General features: G+C 38.1%; 1 protein-coding gene across 1 annotated transcript in view; it reads left to right on the forward strand.

The window, feature by feature from the left end:
• ptpn4a (protein tyrosine phosphatase non-receptor type 4a) overlaps positions 1-17304 on the forward strand; it is a 73892-nt gene that overhangs the window by 50524 nt on the left and 6064 nt on the right. Inside the window, exons 11-24 of the mRNA XM_055052795.1 lie at positions 2113-2176; positions 3606-3778; positions 5100-5168; positions 6671-6805; positions 7441-7602; positions 12193-12352; positions 13856-13939; positions 14042-14098; positions 14178-14334; positions 14842-15008; positions 15102-15192; positions 15974-16035; positions 16139-16285; positions 16758-16886. Coding sequence (XP_054908770.1) covers positions 2113-2176; positions 3606-3778; positions 5100-5168; positions 6671-6805; positions 7441-7602; positions 12193-12352; positions 13856-13939; positions 14042-14098; positions 14178-14334; positions 14842-15008; positions 15102-15192; positions 15974-16035; positions 16139-16285; positions 16758-16886 — 1657 coding nt within the window. The remainder of the gene's footprint in view (positions 1-2112; positions 2177-3605; positions 3779-5099; positions 5169-6670; positions 6806-7440; positions 7603-12192; positions 12353-13855; positions 13940-14041; positions 14099-14177; positions 14335-14841; positions 15009-15101; positions 15193-15973; positions 16036-16138; positions 16286-16757; positions 16887-17304) is intronic.

Raw genomic sequence — 17304 nt, forward strand, 5'->3', positions numbered from 1 at the left:
TCTTCTCTTTACTGTTGACTTAGAGACAGATACACCTACTTCTCTGAGAGTGTTCTGGACCTCAGTTGATGTTGTGAATGGGTCCTTCTTCACCAAAGAAAGTATGCGGCGATCATCCACCACTGTTGACTTCCGTGGATGCCCAGGCTTTTTTGAGTTCCCAAGCTCACCAGTCAATTCCTTTTTCCTCAGAATGCACCCGAATGTTGATTTTGCTACTCCAAGCATGTCTGCTATCTCTCTGATGGATTTTTTCTTTTTTTTAAGCCTCAGGATGTTCTGCTTCACCTCAATTGAGAGCTCCTTTGACCGCATGTTGTCTGGTCACAGCAACAGCTTCCAAATGCAAAACCACACAGCTGGAAACAACCCCAGACCTTTTAACTACTTAATTGATTACAGGTTAACGAGGGAAAGGCCTTTTGAGTTACTTGCAGCCTTTGGAGTCCATTGTCCAATTACTTTTGGTCCCTTGAAAAAGAGGAGGCTCTGCATTACAGAGCTATGATTCCTAAACCCTTTCTCCGATTTGGATGTGGAAACTCTCATATTGCAGCTGGGAGTGTGCACTTTCAGCCCATATTATATATAAATTGTATTTCTGAAGATATTTTTGTCAACAGCTAAAATAACAATACCTGTGTCACTGTCCAAATATTTCTGGCCCTAACTGTATATATATAATATATATATATATATATATATATATATATATATATATATATATATATATATATATATATATAGATATATATATATATATATATACACCATCTGTCAATTTTTAATTCACAAGATGACATTACCCAGATATTACCCAGATAAATTATTGAAATCCAGCATTTATTGTCCTTATTGTACAGTATATATTAAACCCCAAATATCCTTATCATGCTCCACAGATTGAACCCCAAACCCTTATCACCCTTATCATACTGCACAGATTAAAACTGACCCCATATCACCCTTATTGGCCTCCTTATCCCCATCATTTTACTTGTGATATTGAGACCCACCCCTTATCATAATAATTCAACCCTCTTATCACCCTAATCAACTCTTAGGGTTGATTAGGGTGATAGGGTTGATTAGGGTGATATCTACTCCATAGATTAAGCCCCACTCCCGTGTCACCCTCAACAACCCCCTTATTGCCGTTCTTGTACTCATCATGGTGAAGCAAACACTTTATTGCCTGACCTTTTCACACCACCAATTTTCCATCCCACCTTCACTACACCCATGAATTAACCATCTGAAACAGCGTACGGAAAATTGATGGTGCATAAAGGAAGATAAGGGCAATACGAGTGGTAGAGTTCAATTATTTATTGGAATTCATCAACTTGTTAATTAAAATTGCACAGATGGTATCTATATAACTGTTTTTCTTGTCTTGCCTTGGTCTTCCTTCTGTTGGGGCAGTCAGTGGATGCTGAGGGAAAACAGTACCCACAACTCTCCATGCTTCATGTGGCTTTCAGATTATCTCAAGAACAGTAAGAATAACTCACTGTTCTTGAGATTACCAGAACAGTATTGTTCCATTATATTACTTTCCATATTAACAGTAAGTAATTATTTCCATAAATAATGGAAATATTTATGGGGAGTAATATTCCACTGAACTCTAGAGCTAGAGAGACATGTTCTTTGGAGTGACAAATCGTACCTCTCTGTCTTACATTTCAGTGGAAGAATTTGGGAACTGCCAAAAGGATGGTGTAATGTCTGGTGCTGAGAGAATTACGGTTTTAAGAAAATAAACTCTTGTCTTTCATCATACCGAGTCATTTGGGGTAATTTCATACTGTCAACCATGTGGGTTAGGGATTTATCTCCTGTTGTTCCAGGATGACAATACACCACTGTAAGGTCCACAATCACCTGAATGAGGGAGGTTGGTAGGAAAGAACTTGATAGGTCTGACCCCTACCTGATAGAGCAAGTTTGGAATGAGTTAGAACGAAGACAGCGAGCCAGGCCTTCTCGTCCAACATCAGTGTCTGACCTCACAAATGAACAAACTTCTCCATCTTGTTTTAAACATGTGATATTTATATGATTAAAGACAACAACTGACTTTGTATTGTTTCCTTTTCCAACTTCTAGGTTGAAAATAGTGAAAATTTCCTTCAAGTGCAAACAGTTTTTCATCCAGCTGAGAAGAGAAGCGGTGGGTGTAGACATACAAACATGCTCACACCCTCACACAAACACATACACACCTCTAGACCATATTTTCTTACCCACTGCTCAGTAATGAAGCAGCTGTAGTTGAGACACTGTTTTTGATTGGGTCAGCTGTATGAACCTACCTTTATAAAGGTGCAGCATTTCAACTGTTCTGCATCTGTATCCATTTGTGTAATCAGGTGTCAGATTAACCCCCTGCTGACTTTGTCCTAACATGCATTAATCCCCTGAGTAAATCCTTTGTTTCACATTTAAATCTCTTTGTTTTCTTTCAGCCTTTTACTCACTGTACAACAATTTTTTATGTTCTTTAAACCAATTCTGTTACAAGAGCATTTTAGTAATATTTTGATGGCTGAAAACTTACAAAGCTTAATTGTAGCAACATAAATAACTCACTACGTAGCTTCTAAATATTTTTAAAGTAGTTTCTAATTTTAAAAGTGTTGTGATGCTGTGACAAGCTTTAAAGGGTAATGCTTTATGCATCTGTGCTTCCATATAAGGACGAGATATAAAAGCGGAGTACTACAACAGAAACAAGCCTTAGCACATCTGTAGAGAAAGATTAAAAGTCTTTTGCCCTTGTTACGTTTCAGGCTATTATACGGAATTGGACAAATTAGAGGTTAAGATTAGGAAAAAAAATGAAACACTGTGTGCTGCTAACTGCTAATGTTGTAAAGCAACATGTAAAGCACTTTGATGTAGCAGTGATGTAAAGCACTTTGAAATGCCTTGCTGAAATGAGCTATACAAATAAAATTTGATTTGATTTTGATTTAATGTTTACTGTCCTGTCACTGGTTTCTCTGTCTTTCCAAAGTCTGATGTTGCCTTGGAAGCATGTGAACTTTAAAAAGAAAATCTGTTGAGATAACTTTTATTAAATATTCATGAGGTATGGTTTTCATAACAAAGGTAATATGCAGTTTTAAATGTGTACAATTTGTTTTAATTTTTTTCTGGGTAATAAAATGGAGGATGAAAAATATTTGGAATTTCTTACTTCATCCCATTATTTATCCATCCATCCAAACCAATTAGTTGTCCATTCATTAGGCGTCCATCATCCATCCATCTTAACTTCATCATACATCCATCTGGCCATCCATTTGATTATTTGTTAGTTTATGCATGCATCTGTCTTGCATCCATCATCTTTTCATCATCCATCCATCTTACATTTGTTCATCTTGCATCCATCATCCATCCATCTTGCATTCATCATTCATTCATCATGCATCCATCCAGCCATTTGTTTGGCTATCAGTCAATTCTTCTATCCATCATCAATTCGTTTGGCTATTCGCTACTCCGCCCATCCCCCTGACTTTTCTTAGGCCATCCATCCATCCATTCATTTGCCTCAGCCCTCCATAAGCTGCTCTGTTTCTTCCTGTGTGCAGGCAGAGACTCGGGAGACACTCCTGGGCTTCAACATGGTCAACTACCGGGCCTGTAAGAATTTGTGGAAGGCCTGCGTGGAGCATCACACCTTTTTCAGGCTGGAGCGGCCCATCCCCCCACAGAAAAACTTCTTCGCTCACTACTTCAGCCTTGGCTCAAAGTTTAGATACTGGTAAGAAGACCATCCCAACATGTTCTCCTGGAGGAGCATTTCTTCCCCTGTCATTTCTCTTTGGTCCAAACATTGTTCTCCATTTTCTTTGAAAATTTCGACTTGTGATAAAGTTTACAGACTAACACTGATACCTCTGCACCCTTCAGATAGATCTCATTAGAAATGTGTCTTTTATCCCCACAGTAAATTCACCCCATGCGAACTCTGTTTCATTTCACAGCTAACCTTTTTCAGTTCCCTTTTCTATGAAAGGCGGTTGTGAAAAATGAAGGGAGCTTTGTGATCTATTATTGAGTAGCAGTGATGCAACGTGAGCGAGCCTTGTCTGATGTTTGGCTCAAATGTGTTTTTGCCCTCAAGGTATCTCCACACTTTCCTATAAAGACCATTTTTGGAATCACTTCTGTTTTTCTATTATGACGTGACTTTGGTTTAATACAGATTTTAGAACTGAGGAAATAGGACTTGCAAAACTAAATTCTCTTTTGTTTTTATAGTTCTTAAAAACCTGACACTGGCTGTCAGGGAAGCCATCTTCACTACTGTGTTTTCTGATTTATGGGAACTGGGTATTTCAAGGATATACCCACATTTTGTAATGATGTATAATCTAACGCTTGATGAAAAGCCTAAATTTGGAAAAACATTTGAAGTTCAGAAATTTTTTTCACACAACATAAAAAGATAGTTTTTATTTTGTATCTTTTTTTCCCACCGACTGAAGTTAAATCATATCAAACTTTTCTACTTTTAGGTTACTTAGAATTACAAAAAAATATTTTCTGTTAAATACCAGAAAATTTTCAGTGAAAGGTTTATAGAAATTTTTTGGGGTAATTTTCTTTGTATATAATGTGTAAACATTTAATTTGAGCAAGAAGGCCATTTACCTTCATATGATTTGTTTGGATTGCTTCAATATAATGAATATTTATTAGTCCTAATGGCTCAGTTACTTATTGATCTATGTAATTGAATTAACAGTTGGCTTATAATGTATATGTTAAAACAATTTAATAAAATTGGGGTGCTTTTTTTTTGTTCCAAGAAAAAAACAGCTGTTTTCTTGGAACAGTTAAGTGTTGTTTTTATTTTGGCTGTACAAAAAAACCACACTATTGATAACAGCGATAAAATGTCTTTTCTTAAGTTCTTTTTATTGTTTTTAACTCCAAAGTGTGGTACTGGAAAAGTTTGATGACTTACCTTGAAAATGCTTGAAAAGTGCTTAAATTTCACTGTGGGAAAAGTGAACAATAGCCATATTAAGTATTTAAATCACGTTATTAACTGTTGTTTTCCTTATTTTTCTCTTCAGTGGGCGGACAGAAGTGCAATCTGTGCAGTATGGAAAGGAGAAAGGGATCAAGGACAGAGTTTTTGCCAGGTAGTAAAAACCTTCTGTCCTTTGTGGTTAGATGGAAGTAGCCTAATTTCCTCTTCCATTTTGACTCAACTTGACTCCACTGTACTCACTTTTGCTTTGTGGGCAAATTCTGATAGCCTGCATTTATTAACGACTCATCAATCCACTCAATAATCAACATGACTCAATCGATCAATGTTTGTATTTCAGCCAAAAGGGCATCAATTTGACTCCCTGGTGCCTTAATGTGCTAAGACTTTAACCAGCACACCTTTCCCTTAGATAGTTGTTTGGGATTCATCAGACTTTTTTTTAAATATACACCAATCATCTCTAGTATTGCTTCCTGGTATTTTCCATCTCTAGTCAAACATCATCAACACATTTAGGCACAGACTGAGTTTGAGATAAATATTTCAGTCTGTCGGTTCCTGGAAATTGTGAGGCTTTGTTCTCCTTTTATAGCTTTTAAAGATGCAGTTGTGTTGAAATCTGTGGGAAGTTTGAGGACATTGACCTCAAACTTCCCACAGAAACTGGAAACTGGAAATCGACACTCCTCAAAAGTGTTTCATGATACAATTTCCCAAATTAATTAGCTACAGCCACCTTTACATAAGCATCTCAGCTTAGATGCAGCATGCCATGAACAAGCTCCTTATTTAGCAATAAGCTTTTGTGGCTTAACCATTTTTTTTAAAGTACCAGTGACTGTCAAGTCAGCAGTCTTCACCATAATGTGGCCATAAAATAACATTTCTGTTTTAAAAATCTCTTTTTATTGGTAATGTTTGGAGAAACAGAACTGGGTTTGGGTTTTTGGAGAAATAAAGAATGAGCTGTGCCTCTCTATCTGCAGTGACTCTAAAAAATTTGACTTTCATGTTTTGATTTGAATGGCTACATTAAATTTACTTTTTAGTGATGCATAGTTATATACTCGGTGTCAGATGCAACAGACTCTGAAATATTGTCCTCTTTCACAATTGATCCAGAATTATTTTCATCAGTTTAAGTTGCATTTTTTTATATCTGCATGTAAACCTTGATCTGGTCTTCATTTCTTTTTTTCTGTGAGACTAAGATTCTGCATGTATGTGTGACCAAAGTTCAGTAAATGAATGTGTGAGCCACAAGAACTGCTGTGCTTTGAATAAAAATATGACGTCAAAGTGTGGACCGATACGGTCCACATCGGTGGTCAAAGTTACTACAAATTAGTAAAAAAAGGTTTTGATTCTGAAACCGAAAGAGCTAGGTGCTAGCTGATATTCATACATTGAAACATCTTCATCATTCTTCATTCTGTGAGGGGCCTGCTTTTTTTCTGTTTTTTTTCTTTCAATGGCGGTTACAGCATTCTGCCTACACCAAGGACACACAGTACAGAAATCATAAAGCAAGCTAGCCGGTAGATGTCGTGAATAAAGTGGAAGCAAGCTGAGTTGTCTTTAAATGTGACATAAATGCACTTTTACTTTTGTTTTTACTTTGTTAACTGGAAATCGACATTTTCTGAGCAGGTCTCCCAGCAAGCCATTGGCAAGGAAGTTGGTGGGCGGGACCGACTGGGAGTCTGTAAGCAGGAACAGCCTATCAGACGAGAGACTGGAAACCCAAAGCCTGCCCACACGTTCACCACCTGGAACACCGAACCAGTGAGTTATAACAGATTTTAGTCCTTCACAATTTCTTTTATAGAGATGATGTATAATAACATGCCTCAGCCACCTTACAGGTTGTTGCATATGTTTTAGATGATGGAATGAATTAGGTTGAATATACAGTGACTCACTGGTTTAGAAAAACAACTCTTGTTTTCCCATTAAAAAGTTTTTGTGCTAAGATGAGGTGTATTGAAACACTTTTTTCACACGCATGAGTCATATGATCAACAGGCAAATATCAAAACTGACAGAAAAGACGAATAAGATGACAGAAAATGGTAGGATTATGGCGAGGCAGGTTTTTTAATCATTTTGGATGAATAAACTTATTCGCATGTAATTTTAATTGCGTTTCTTATTTAATGGAAACACCACAATTACAAAATTGTGTATTTTTGATATTAGAGGAACATCGACAAAGTTTTTTGCATATTTGTAATGGTAACGCAGCTATACTTCTAATCTAGAAAGTGCAACAATAGTGCCATAAACATGATACCTTAAATTCAAATTCAAAACCAATAGAACAGAAATCTAAAAATGGCAAATATAAATTTTTCTGGTTCTGTGATGCACCAACAGTGACTTTATATTAAAATTAAACCACTTTTGTTTGTTTTTGCCAGGAACTCGCTGTTTGTCCAAGACGGCACACGGCTACGCCCGTCGTCGGTTGGCCACCTGGTTGATCATGTGATCCACGCTTCGCCCAGCTTACCTGTATTCTCCTCCAATCACAAGTCGGCGTCGTCCACACAGGCCAACAGCATCAGCCTGGACTCGACACCGTCAGTCGAACTTTTTTTTGCTAATCATAATTCTTATTTGAATATTTCCATTCCTTCCATCTTCCTTTCTTCTTCTTTTCAAAACAACGTCTTCCTCCTCGGGGAAAACATCAGCTTTGACTTGGCAGAGCATTAGTTAGATCATAATTTCACTGCTTCATAAATAAAACATCTCCTCAGAACAGCCAGCCTTTAATTTAGCAGTTACATTTTCCTCATCAGTGCTAGTCTGCCTGTTCTGCTGCGCTGACTGGTTTATTTTTGTCCCTTTAAACGTCTTTCGGTGTCTGTGGCTTCTCTCAGCAGTTCACACCCTCTCCCAGTGTCACTTAGCTTGCCCCGCTGGAAAGATGAGCCCTTTGGAAAAACAGCCCGTAAAATGTGTTTATAGCAGCAGAGCAGGGTGGAGGAGATTGAACAACAGAACTTAAGTAGATCTGGGTTCATCCTCAGACTGCTCACGCACTATAAAATATCTGGTAAAGTTCTTTAAGGTCCCAAATTGCTGTTTTTAAAGTCTGACGTGGAGAGTAAAGAATTAAAGAGCTGCAGCAATATTCAGAGTGGTGAAGTTGAATCAAAGTGTCAGAGCCACAATTATTGGTCTTCTACCAGTTAGGAAAAAATAAACTGACGAGAAACATAATTTTCTTAATACTTTCCTTTCACAAGTTGATCATAGTGTCCTATAAAGTTTTTTTGAAGGGGACAATTTGAAGAACCAAACTCTGGACTGTTTGAAGCACAGCTGTGTTGTAAAAACTGTCAAAGATTGAGCTTCTTAGCTACGAACGCTCCAGGGGCATCAGTTGTGAAACAAAGTGTAAATAGTAAAGTGGAAAAGCAACTCAGGCCCACTGCTGAGCAGGGTGGGGGATCTGTGATGGTGTGGCTCTATTTTTCTTCCTAAGGTCCTGGAAAACCCGAAATGATGAATGGTATCATGGACTTGTACAGATCTAGAGTCAGGAACATGGCAGTTGACACCTCTGCAGACCCCACACATGCTGGACACAAATGTCTACCATCAGATCAGGGTCATGTTCTTCCATCAGATCGATGAATAGCCAACAGCCTGAGTATTCAGCTCCTCTGCTATGAAAGAAACAAAACAAAAAACATATTTGCACCTTCTTTTTTTCTGTTTTCCTCTGAAAAAAACTATTTAGCTGCAAAAACATGTACATATGTATTCTTTAGCCTTATTCTATTTGTCCTAAATATATTTATTAATACTTACATATGTGTGCTATGAGTGCTTGAAAATTGGTCAGATTCTTCACTTTTGGAAAAACCAAACTTTCTGTCTTCCAGAGAACTGCAAATAAGTTGTCTAAACGACCAGAGTAATAATGAAGTGATTAGACACAAAATCAAGCAATTTCTACAGTCATTTTAGTCCTCAGACTTAGATGTTTAAAATAGTTATCTGTTTCTCTCTGTATAAAGATATATCTCCCTGATCTTCCAATCTTGTTAAATATTTTTGAAAGGAATGTGTTAAATTATGTTAATTGCACTAACAAAATATTTATTTAAAGACTTATTTTCCCATCTTTAGCAGGGGCCAAATAACCTTGGATGGCATTGCATCACGCAGCACTGATTCCCCAGTTTTTTCATCCATCCATTCATTTTTTTGTACACCTTTGTCCCTAGTGAGGTGGGGAGGGGGTGCTGGTACCTGTCTCCAGTGAACGTTTCAGGCGAGAGGCGCGGTACACCCTGGACAGGTCGCCAGGCTGTCGCAAGGCAAAAAACAGAAACAAACAACCATGCACACACACACACTCAGACCTAGGGAGAAATTAGAGAGACCAATTAACCTGACAGTCATGTTTTTGGGCTGTGGGAGGAAGCCAGAGTACCCGGAGAGAACCCACACATGCACAGGGAGAACATGCAAACTCCATGCAGAAACAACTCGGGCCGGGAATCGAACCCAGGACTTTCTTGCTGCAAGGCAACAGTGCTACCAACTGCACTACTCCCCAGGTTTTATGATCTTGTAATCCATATTTTCTGCATAAAAAATAATCTTTAGCGCATAGCCTTTAATTATTCTCTTGCTGGTGTTCATGCAATGCATCATATCACACTGTTGGTGGTAAATTTAGAGTGGATTGAACTCCACATAAGCAGTCTGTGTTAGGATTTTTCTCTTGTTGGCACGGTAATCGTAACAGTGACAAATGATACTTTTTCAATCCGTTCATATCCACTTTGGCTCTTTCTAATATCAGATATTTCTGCAAACCTCCCAGGAGTTTAAGGTTTAGTTATATTTTAAAGCTTCGGTGGCTCTAATGTCTATCTTTCACCAGCTCCATTATAGCGTCTGTGGAAAAGATTTGGTCCCAATCCACTTCCTTCGTAATAACTATCTGATTGCTGCAGATTATAATGCTGCATTTTTTCCTCTCTGACAATTTATGTTCCTGATGGAAAAGACTAAAAATGCAACTGCAGATTTGCCATCCTGACTGATTTCCTGGTTCACCACTTTACTCAAGCCTATAATCCAGATCTTCCCAACGTTTTTCCCTGATTTTCTCTACTGAGAGTCTACATTTCCTCTGCAGGAGAAGCAGTTACTCACTCTGCAATTCACTCAGAAATGCAGGAATCTAAATACTATACTGTGTTTTAGTTGAATCAGCAGGAATTGTGTTTTTTTTAAAAGCTTAATGCCCAGTTTCCTAATCTGGTGTATGATTAGTTTTAACTCAGTCTGCTTAACAATCCTCTGAACAGATATGATTTCTTCTTTCTTTGTGAATTCTCACATTTTTAATATATTTTTTTGTCACATTCACAATGATACAAATGATTCCAGACTTGTAGAATCAGTAAATATCTACAACAGAACCTGTATGCCAACATGAAGTAGGCAGTAAAACCTGGGAAACTAACACATATTTAAACAACGCAGAATTTAAGAAAGGATTGGTGCCTATCTAAATTAAGGCTGTAAAATGTCTTAAACTTACTGAGAAAAATATTTTGGCCTTCATCACAGGTCTTAAATTTTGTTAAGGCAGAACTATTTACAGTTTGTCATCTTTTGTGCATTTTTATTGTAACGCAGATCTTAAAAAAGCTGTAAGTCTTAAATTTGAGTTGGTGAAACCTGCAGAACGGCTCTACCAGAAATCCCTCCTGCAAACAGCATCATCATCAGTATCGATTCTTTGAACATAATTCAATCAATCAGTTAATTTTTTTGGTATAGCACATTTCAGCAACAAGCATTTTGAAGTGATTTTCATCATAAAAACACAAAAATACAAAATCACAATAGACACTATACAGTCAACAATTAAAAAAAACAGTAATGAAAATTACATTTTAATGAATGCAGTGTGTCATTTATTATGCAAACTTGGATGATTTGAGTTACAACATTTAATTTCCCTTTGGGAATTCAATTGAATCTGAATCACTAAGTGTGAAAAGTAAATGACTAGTTAGGCTTGCAGATGTTTGCAGATCCATTATGTGCGTCTGCCTCGTGTCTGTGCGATCACAGTAAAGGAGGTGGACGTGCCATCTCGGCTCCGTCCTGCTGTGCACCGTCTCAGCCTGACCTGGTTTTGACCCGTAGTAAATGTCAGCCTGTGTGCGTCTGTTTAAGACACAAAGTGGCACCAGTTGCAGCAGCCAAAACAAATGCGATGCTTTTTGACTGATGCTCCCTTCCCCCAAGGAATGCCGGTTCATAGCCTTTTCCCCCTCACACAGAAACGCACACAGAGTGAAACGACGGGCTTTTTAACCCACAAAGGAGCGAGCCTTGACGCTGCTGAAAGCTTTAACTGACTGACCATGTTGTTTCCCCCTGCGCACTAACGGTCTTTTACTGTCTGCTTGATGGAGATGGAGCATGAGGGGTGCTTGTTTTCCTTCCCTTGCTGCCTTTTTATTGAGGTTAATGCACTGGTACAAACAGTTATTACCCCCTTTCTGTCTATTTTTTCCTCATCCTCATTTATATTTCTTTTTCCTGTCCTCTTAAACAAATTTACAGTATGTTTGGAAATAAATTTGTTTTGTGAATAAAGGTTCTACCATATCATGCAAAAGAAACATCAGAATATGTCTTGTAAATGCTTCAGTTTTTCCTCTATCTTTTTTTATTGCTAGGGTCTGCAACTTTTACAACATAAAGAGTGTTTTTTTTCTTACAGGCCAGCCAAATAAAACTTTAGAGCTCCAAATCTTGCACGACTTTTTGAAAACAACTTATAATCTTAGACAAATATCTGCTATGGAAAACTTGATAGTTTTACTTCAATTTTTAGGATTTGAAATAAAGGTAAACATCAAATTGAGCAAAAAGATGATGGATTTTTTTTTGTGGGATGGAAAATTCTGTAAAAAATGAAAAAAATTTTTACTTTAGTGTAATTTTTTATGGAAATTCAATTTAAATATTGACTTCTGGATAACCTTTGAAAACCTGTGTTTGTTAATTCTAAGAAATGTAAAACATCAAGTGGTTCTTCTTCAATTTTTTGCTGGTTATTAAGAGCCATTGTGGAAGGACCCTTATTCTACTGCAGTATGAACATTTTCTGTCTTCTTCTTCAGGTCTCCCGATGGGGTTGATGGCCAACCTCCAGCGCTGCCCCCGAAGCAGCTGAGCAGGAAAACACTGAGCCAGATCATCCAGGCCCATTCGCAGCAGAGCCTCCTGGACAACCACCTCAATGAGATGTACGACGTTCCTGTCAACGCCGACAAAACCACGGTCAGTGAGCCAGATGGAAGCACTCTTATTGCCTCATAGAACATTGTTTGTCTGCATATTGATCACACGGTTGTTAGTTGACACATGAAAAAAAAGTATTAAAAATAAATGTAACTTTTGTAACAGTATCAAAACCTCATATAGACACATAAAAAGACCAAAAAATAAAATCATTAATTTGAGCTTTAAAAAAAACTTCAGCATTGCTGCCTTTGTTACCTTAAACAAGGTTGATTTCTTGTCTAATGAACCATTTATTTATTGTTTTGGCGGTATGTGTTGGAACATTATTCCACCAAGAGATCTAGTCATGATTCTTTTTCAACTCTGTAGCAAAAAACAGCACTTTTCTATTTAAAATCTCCTGGTTTATCAGAGTTTATGGTGGCATGTGCTCTAAAAGGCCTGTAGAAGAAAAACAGGCCCACAGCATCACAGATTCTACAACGTAGTTCAAAGTGGAGAAGAAGTGCTTTCCCACTTGTTCATCATTTGCTTCCCACCAGAACCAGCTGGTTTTTTTCTTGAAGAAAATTCATTCGTGTTTACATTTGTGACCATGCGGGGCAGGTTTTTATTTTCCCGGATCACAATCAGATTGTTTTGTTGCTTGACCTCCCACAACACCCTGCTTTCTGTCCGTTTAGGAAAGATAAATATCAGTAGTTGTTTTTGCCTGGTTTGTGACAGTTCCAGTTTTTCTTATCTTTACTTTCTCTGACTGTAGACATGGGCAACTTTAGTGAAGTATCTACTTCTTGAAGGCTTTTCACAACTTAAAACAAATCAGTACAGATCTGACTTTCTTTGTTTTTTGAAGAGTTGCTCAGAGAAATGGGTTTTTGTGTCATATTCAGAAAACAAAAACTAAGAATGTTATAGATTATTAATTAGTAATCACTGTCACTTTGATAAATTTGTAAAAACAAAAGTTAAATTAAAAATATTGTGTCAGTTGCATTGACTTTCAAGAAATCTTTGAAAATGTGCTCAAACTAAAGGTTGGGTTTGTCTAAAAGATTAATTTATCGGAAGGTTTTTCATCATAAACAATGAAGCAACTTTTTACTAATTCATAAAATCTTCCTCCATCAGCAGAACAGTTATTGTTGCATGCTTGTTACGTAACAATATGACTAATATATTTCAAGAAATACTTATTGTTTTTGTGCAAAGCTAAAATGTATTTTCTTCCAAAACATTTTCTGCTTTGTGTATAAGACAAAGGCAGAAAGAGAGCTAGTTTATACCTTAAAATTACCTTTGATCTGACAATAATACCTCATAGAATATGCTTCAAAAGGTGTTAATGCTAAAATAAAAATGAAAATGTTTACTGCTATAAAACAGTCATACAGCTTTATGTCACTTTTTGCCCTCTGGTGGTTGCATTAGACACGTTCATGTCTTTGATCTCCCTTACAGCTTCAGTAATTATAACGAATGCAGGTCTGTGTGTGGATACAAGTCTAACATTGTTGTGTTTTTAATGGGTGCTTTCAGCTGAACGGAGTCGTCCCACATGATAATCTGGTCCTGATCAAGATGAGGCCCGATGAACACGGACGTTTCGGCTTCAATGTCAAGGTTAGCTTTAATTCTGTGGTTTGCTGGATCCTTTATTAGTGTGCAGTCTTTAAAAAAAAATTGGTGTGCACATTATTGGACTTTTAACGTGTTTATCTCCAGGGTGGAGCTGACCAGAAGATGCCCATCATTGTTTCTAGAGTGGCTCCGGGAACCTCAGTAAGACGACCGAAACATCTGAGCAGAAACCTTTCAGGACGATATAAGATCATTTCCTTACCCATTTCTGCTATTTCAGGCTGACCTCTGTGTGCCTCGCCTTAACGAAGGGGACCAGGTGGTTCTAATAAATGGGCGTGACATCTCCGACCACACCCATGATCAGGTGGTGATGTTCATCAAGGCCAGCTGTGAAAGCCACTCTGGAGAACTCATCCTACTGGTCAGGCCGAACGGTACATTCTTTTTTACAGTTGAAACAAAGCTTTTGAATTCAAATACTCCTAAAAAATACAGAGAAGTTAAAGGTTTTATGTTGTAGGTCTGCTTTTAATAAAAAGCACCAATCCTATTTTTCTGTATGCTGAAAGTAGTTGATAAAAGAGGTTAAAAAGTAATGGTAGCATCAGAAAGATCAGCCATACTTGACTGTTTGGGGCTAAGCTACAGATGTTGAAAGAGTACGTCACACCATGATCACTGCATAATTTCTATTATAACTATGGAAACATTCAACTGCAACCAGATATTTACAGTAAAGTATGACTGAAAAAAAGACAAAAATTGAACAATGTTTCCATTGGATTGCACCTTTACGAATACGAAGCACAGTGGTGGCAGGATCATGTTGTGCTGGGTGTATATAAACCTTTGACTATAAACAAATTGCAGGATAAAATGCTTTTCTTCTTCTCATCTTGAGGTCCAGAAAAAGTTGTGTGACTTGTTTCCCTACCTTCCAGCCATCTACGACGTAGTGGAAGAGAAGGTCGACTCCGAGCCGGAATTTCAGTACATCCCAGAGAAGTCCCTGCAGGATTCCACCCAGCTCGACCAACATGCCTTGAGGGACTCCATGATGGCTCTGAAGGAAGGCCTGAGTAGTGGAGCCATTCTGGCTCAGTTTGATGTAAGGAGAGCAGGTTCACACAGTCAGACTGGCCGCATGCATCGGCGAGGGAAAGGCTTATCCTGCTGATAATCTCCATCTTTGATCCCACAGCAACTGTACAGGAAGAGGCCGGGGATGACCATGCTGTGTGCCAAATTACCTCAGAACGTTTCCAAAAATCGCTACAGAGACATCTCCCCATGTATGTGTTTTTTTTACTTCCTCCCCTCACACTCGCTCCTTTCTCTGCTTGTTTTCGTCTTAAATTTCAGAGCTGCAACTAATCATAATAATGGGATGAAAAAATCCATATCCATATTTCTTTCACCACTAAAACCTTTTTTACACAATATTGGAAATAAAATAAAAGAATCTGAATGAATAATAAATAATTTCATTTCTTTTTTTAAATAAGAAAATAAATATTTTATTGCCTAAAATCCAATAACAGCATTACTTTAGTGAATACTTGATCACTTGCAGCTATGGATTTTTCATCAGCCAAGAAAATACTTCTCAACACATGAAAAGCTTTCTGCTCGACGTGGCATCAGTACATTATAGGGATAATCTGATGAATATATTTTGGATTAACAAATTAATAGTTTATTAACAAAAGATGCTTCATAAGAGTTTACAAATAAAGATTTTTCATCTTTATTTTCATTCAGCTTTTATTTTATCAGAATAAAAATCCATTGAGATTAAAAAATAAACTTTTCAAGGGCTAGAGCCAGTAACAAATACAACACACAAAAATTTAAAATGTATACATTGTTGTACAGTTTCTCCTTAATTGTTGCTCTTTGTTACTGCTGATTTCATTGTTCTTTGAGAAAATTAGTTTTTTTTAGTCTGTAACCTCCAGCTAATGATTGATGGCTTACTAAATTAGTTGAGCATTATTTCAGTAATGGAGTAATCATGATCAATAATTTCAGCCCTACTAACTGTGACGCCTCACTCCTTTTATTCTCTAACAGATGATGCCACACGGGTCGTACTGAAAAGCACAGACGACTACATCAATGCAAACTACATCAATGTAAGTATCTTTCACATGTTTTTATTGTAGCTCACCCGTGATAAAGCGATACGTTAATATTCTTTCTGACATTTTCTGCCGCATGATGTTTTCCTCTGTGCAGATGGAGATTCCTGCGTCCAGCCTGATAAACCGCTACATAGCGTGCCAGGGCCCACTGCCCAACACCTGCCCTGACTTCTGGCGGATGACCTGGGAGCAGAGCTCGTCCATGGTGGTCATGTTGACCACTCAGGTGGAGAGGGGCAGGGTATGTCACAGCTACATACCAAAACACCATGATGCTTCTACTGGAGATTTGATTTCAGCTTTCAGGTTTTGTTTCTGTGTTAATGAGTTAAAACCAGATAGTTTAGAGTATAAAAAAGATAAAGGTTTCTCGATAGGATCCGTCCGTCCGTCCATTCATCCATTCGTCCATCCATCACTCCATTTCTAAAAGTTTAACCTTCTCATGCCTGTCTTGAATTGTTATGAATTGACTGCCTCATTTATTTTCTCTCTTTTTCAAAATATTTATTTGGAGACTGCAGTTTTATCTTTGCTGCATCTCTTCATTCATTTTCCATGGAACAAACTCATGAAAGAGTGAAACCGGCGTTGCGTAACAACAACGAACGCTCCAGCAGCAGTGTTGACACCTGCAAGCTCTTGGAATAAACGCAGATCTGTGATCTGTTCGGCGCACAGATATGACTGGAACCTTCTGTCTGTGTTTACAGGTGAAGTGTCACCAGTACTGGCCCAACCCAGACAGCAGCGCCACCTTCGGAGACTTTAAAGTCACGTGCCACAACGAAGAGGGCAACTCCGCCTTCCTGGTGCGGGAGATGACTCTGACTCACACACAGGTAACACAACACACACACACACACGCACACACACACACACACACACACGCACTTATTGAACCAAACGGACTTAGAACCGAGGTGCATTCAGCCTGCTAAGAACCCCGAAGAGGTGTGTTGCCATAGTGACCAGTGTGGGCTGTTCTTTTTCTGGATCCCACCGCCGAGCGCCAGTCTCATGCTGTGGGAACTGGCTGCCATGACAACGCAACCACCACAGTCGGTCACGCTGCAGGAAGAGAGAGAGAGAGAGAGAGAGAGAAGAGAGAGAGAGAGAGAGAGAGAAAGGATAAACTAACTGGAGGAACGAGGAGTGGGATGAATAATTTTTTGTTTACAAAATAGGGAATATGTAAATGAAAAGTTGGCTTCATTACCACACATGGGCGTTTTAATGGTTCCGTACTTTGATGTTCTG

This window comes from Poeciliopsis prolifica, unplaced genomic scaffold (genome assembly GCF_027474105.1).
Source record: "Poeciliopsis prolifica strain line A6 unplaced genomic scaffold, Auburn_PproV2 SCAFFOLD036, whole genome shotgun sequence".
In the NCBI taxonomy this organism is placed as follows: domain Eukaryota; kingdom Metazoa; phylum Chordata; class Actinopteri; order Cyprinodontiformes; family Poeciliidae; genus Poeciliopsis; species Poeciliopsis prolifica.